The sequence below is a fragment of the Gymnoscopelus microlampas genome (genome assembly GCF_963454915.1).
Source record: "Gymnoscopelus microlampas genome assembly, chromosome: 15".
NCBI lineage: Eukaryota > Metazoa > Chordata > Actinopteri > Myctophiformes > Myctophidae > Gymnoscopelus > Gymnoscopelus microlampas.
The window spans coordinates 21041336-21046335 of NC_139952.1; the positions used below are offsets into that span (position 1 = coordinate 21041336).

A 5000-nucleotide genomic window follows, 5' to 3' on the forward strand; every position below is an offset into this window, starting at 1 on the left:
TTGTCATATCTGCCCAGTGCAATTTTGGATTACGAAAGCCTTAAAGGCAATCTGAAATGTAATTTTGATTCATATGTTCCAATGTTCATCAGCAAAAACATTTAAATTGTTAATCGCAATTATTTGTATGACTGATGATTAATTGTCAACTTGAATTTGTAATCGTGACAGCCCTACATGCATGGCACCAACCTGTTCATCTGGAGCAATTATGGGTGCAGTTATACATATGATGATGAGGAGTTGACAAAGGACGAAGCATTAATCAGGATTTATTTGACTTCAATGGGTGTAGGTTATTTCTCAAGCCATGCACCTCACTGTCTGCTGCCTCATCCCAAACGCAGTCACAACACTGTCACGTGACACCGTTTGTCTGTAACCATAGAAACAGCCGTCTGCATTAGTGTAAACATCAGTGTGACCTCTGACCTTGCTGGTCGTTTTTGTCTGTGTCTCTTTCTCTCTCTCACTATCTTGTCCCTCCTCCTCTCTGTCTCTCTCGCCCTTGTCCCTCCCTCCCATTCTGTCCGCCTGTCTGTCTGTCTGTCTGTCTGTCTGTCTGTCTGGCTGGCTGGCTGGCTGTCTGTCTATCTCGCTGTCTCTCTGTCTCTAGTTCCCTCTCTATTTCTATCTCTCTGTTCCTCCTTCATGCTGCCTAGCGTGCCTCCTGCAGGAAATGTCAATTCAAAACAAAGACATTCTGACCTTTGACCCCTGCCTGTTTAGACTGTGCCGAGAGGCCATTCTGATCTTATCGCACAGAGAGAGATGGGTTACCATGGAGACCTGGCTCTGTAGCCAGGGTGACAGTTGATTTAGAAACAGCAGGAGCAGCGAGGGACTAGTATGACTAAAAAGACAGCAATATGTGTAATCGATACCGTGTGACGCTTATGACATGGTCATGACTCTTGTGTCTCCTCTCCTTTGGTTATTTGGTGTGTGTGTATGTGTGTGTGTGTGTGTGTGTGTGTGTGTGTGTGTGTGTGTGTGTGTGTGTGTGTGTGTGTGTGTGTGTGTGTGTGTGTGTGTGTGTGTGTGTGTGTGTGTGTGTGTGTGTGTGTGTGTGTGCGTGCGCACGCGCGCGTGTGTGTGTGTCTGTGTGATGCCTGTAGATCAGACCCCCACACCTACCCGCTTCTTGCGGAACTGTGAAGAGGTGGGCCTGTTCAAGGAGATCGAGGAAGAGTTTCTACAGGCACAAGAAGAGGAAAAAAACAAACAGGTAAAACGAAAGAAATGCAAAATACAAAATAATTATCACTAAATTATCACATACACATATACAAAAATATATAATACACATATAATATATAATATATATATATATATATATATATATATATATATATATATATATATATATATATACACGTACGTGCGTGCACGCGTGCGCACGCGTGAACAGAAGAAAATCATGCAGAGTAACACATGCATTTAACATTGCCATGAACACTTGACAGGCACAAACAACAAACTGTATGCATGTTCAGCATGTGCCTTTTGTTCCTAAAAGATGGCAGATGAAGTGGGTTAGGGTAGTTGATTTCGAGATCTGCCCGACCGGTGTTTTGAGTGACATTTCCTCGCAAGGGAGATCAAGGGAGACAGACCCAATTAGACAACCATCAGATATCTGACCTGCCGCAGGAAAGACACACCGGGCGATCGCATTATCCTGCCGGGAATTGAACAGTCGGGGCATCAAATACGCAAACACATACATTTGAACACACATGCGTTTGAATAATGCTTTGGATTCATGCATTTGCATGAAAAGCTTGCACACACACACACACACACACACACACACACACACACACACACACACACACACACACACACACACACACACACACACACACACACACACACACACACACACACACACACACACACACACACACACCATCATCATCATCATCATCATCATCATCAACAACAAAACACACAACGCACATAGAACTGAAAGCAGGCAGTGCACTGAAAGTCCAAAAAGGTCAAAGCTGCATGCTCTTTCCCCTACAGACTCTTTCTCATAATGGGTCTTCCCGTCCGAACCAACCACAACCCCAGCACCAGCACCAGGTCAAGCCCCAGCTGCAGCTTCAGCACCCTGCAGCCCAGCCTCAGCAGCATGCCCATCCCCAGCCATCGCTCCACCACCCCCATCTCCACCCCTGCTTGCCACATGCCCAGGCCCAGGGCCCCATGATGGGGCCCAGCTGCAGCCTGGCTGCCCAACAGGCCCTGCCTTCCTCCCAGTCTGGCTCCGTCATCACCCAGGCCTCTTCCACGTACTCGGGGTGAGTACGGGTATGGATGCTAATATACACACATTCATGTACAGCGCGGCACAAACACATAAAACACACAGACGCCTGAGACCCCCCCCCCCCCCGCTTCATCACACACAACATTTTGAAACGGTGTATCTCCTGTAAATGTTGCCTTTTCTCACTCCTCTATTTCCGCTCCCTTCCCCCCATCTCACGCAGCCTGTTTTGGCGGGACTGCAACTCGTTCCGTCTGGCGCAGACTGGCAGCTCCCATACATAATTTATCACCGCTCTAATGAATTGAGAGAAAGAGCGGAGGAAAAAAAAAAAAAAAACACAAACGTACGTGAGAGAAAGTCAAAGGACAGCGGGGGAGAGAGAGAGACGTAAGTAAAGTGGCGAGACATTACAGATAGACGGTCAAACAGGCAGACAGACATTCCGCCCACAGTCCCGTCCACCCACCCCTCCCCACCACCCACCCACCCCAACTCGTCCCAGCCACCCTCCACCCAACCACCCATCACTCGTCTCACTCCCCCTGCCTTCCATTTGACATAATCCAGTAGAGTCTCGCCTCAGAGGCAGGCTGGCGCACCGTGACCCGTGTGGCTTCCATGAGTCTCTCTGGTTTATCACGCGGTTTGACAGGCGGGGTCTGGTGGGTTCCCCGTTCCCCTCTTTTCATCTCAGCTCTCCCACTTCCTGGGCCTCTCTGTCTCACTGGCTTTCTCGGCTTTTGGCTGCCTGTAACTCAATACACACTGCGTATATTAGGAGCCTATCAATATGCGTCGTCATCTCTGTCTGTTTGTGTAACAGAGTAGTACTGCCTGAAGTCCAGAAGCATATCATATTGGCCAAGGGATGTGTGAGTTTGAATCCGGGTGGTTACGTTAACATCAGACGCCTGCAGTTGTTTCATTATTATTGTGGTATTAGATGGTTGACATGGTATCAGGGAAAAGTATATTATCCTTTGACTTCATTCTTAATTAATAATAATTGTATTTGTAATAGTTTGAGCAGACAAGAACTGGTAAAATGCCTTTGGACTGCAGCTGATTTTCCGGGGAACAACTGCAAGTCAGACACTGTCAGCAGCTTATAGTTTGTCTCCAAATGTCCCAACACCCAGTAATGTGACTGAGTTGTACACATAAACCAAGGGCTCTTGAAACTTCGCAACGCTAGAGAGAGAATTGTGTGCTCGTGCCCTTCTCACACAGGCTCATCAAACCCACATAATTGCCACAACATAGGTCCACGAGCAAGAGACCAGGTGACCAATCTCTGGTCCTGACCTATAGTTAAAAGGGCTACCTCTCACAGTGTAATGACAGATTTTCACATGTCCTCCTTACAATCGAACAATAGGATTCAGTTTAAGCATCCGCAAGCACATTTTGTAAAAACAAAACAAAAATAACGGCAAAGTCTCAAATAGCCAGACAACTATTCCACTATCTCTATCTCTATCTCTATCATCTGTTCGTCATTTCCGTTCACGAAAATATATTTTTAAATATCTTTACATTTTATATTAGAATTTCCATTTCTGATAAGCAGCTAGCTATATTTATTTTTAATTTATATATAAAGACGAAACGGATGCAGGGAGGAGGCGTCATATCCGCTTTATCCTCTGATAATTTACATAGCTTCCGTGCTCCAGACTGTATGACGGATGCATGTGAAAATGGTCGGAGGCAACAGTCTGGCTCGCGAGACTACCATTTAAGTAACCACGATAAGTGCTCTTTAAAGAGCCTCTTATAACATTCTGTAATTGATTATGAGAGTGTATAAGGTGTCTGTGAGCGAAGGAGACAGAACATTATAGTGAGCAGAGGCGTAATTTCAGAAAAACACTAGAGGCAATAGTGACAACCTAAGCTATTTAAAAATAGGCGCATTTGTTTACAAATGTGAGCATAAAATAAGTGGCTAATGAATGTGTCTACTCGTTGCAACACTGTCTCACCCCCAACAGTCATAACGTGACTTATTGACCAAAAAGCAACATGTGACTTGAAGGGGGGGGAGTCACAATATGCCTTTTCGGAACTTCCGCAGGAATGCAGAAGTCCAGTTCTCAGCGTTTTTGACGGCCCGTCAAAAAAACTGTTAAAACTATGGAGGCGCACCGTCAACTTGAGCCACGGTAGGCTCCGCCGAGCGAGCTTAGACGAGCGAGTCGCCGTGCCGAACGTTGTGAAGTCCGCTTGAACCGACGCCGTCCGAGTTATGTTCCGATAGGGACAGAATCGTAAATCCTGTATTCACATGTTGACGTTTTCCTCGGCGATCTGCAAGAAAATGTTCAGGTGGAGCAAAGACGCATAATTAACTGAATTTTAGGTTGAATGCGAATGCTAGGGGGTGGCAATTGCCCTTGCCTGGGACCCTCCCCCAAGTAACGCCCCTGATAGTGAGGTAAGCGAGTTGACCGTGTTTCGGGGCGCAGTAAATCAGTACCAGCTGAAACAGGACAGCTTGTTTCTGGTGGAACACTCCTATGTGTTGCTAAGTCAAGTCGCGGATCGGGTGTCCCACTGTTTCCCCTTGTGTTTACCAGCCGGTTTCCGTGGCGACCCAGTATCCGAGAGTCTGGCGGCCGGCCCGGTCGAACTGTTGTGGTTACGTTTAGAAACGATGTTTTCGTTCGTCTACTTTTTTTCTCTCTCTCTCTCTCTCTCTCTCTCTCTCTCTCTCTCT

At 46.5% G+C, this 5000-nt stretch overlaps 1 protein-coding gene across 1 annotated transcript in view; it reads left to right on the forward strand.

Moving 5' to 3' along the window:
• Window positions 1-5000, forward strand: part of LOC311061860 (cyclic AMP-responsive element-binding protein 5-like) — a 27219-nt gene that overhangs the window by 8309 nt on the left and 13910 nt on the right. The window contains exons 4-5 of the mRNA XM_084080559.1: window positions 1119-1228; window positions 2032-2309. Coding sequence (XP_083936685.1) covers window positions 1119-1228; window positions 2032-2309 — 388 coding nt within the window. The remainder of the gene's footprint in view (window positions 1-1118; window positions 1229-2031; window positions 2310-5000) is intronic.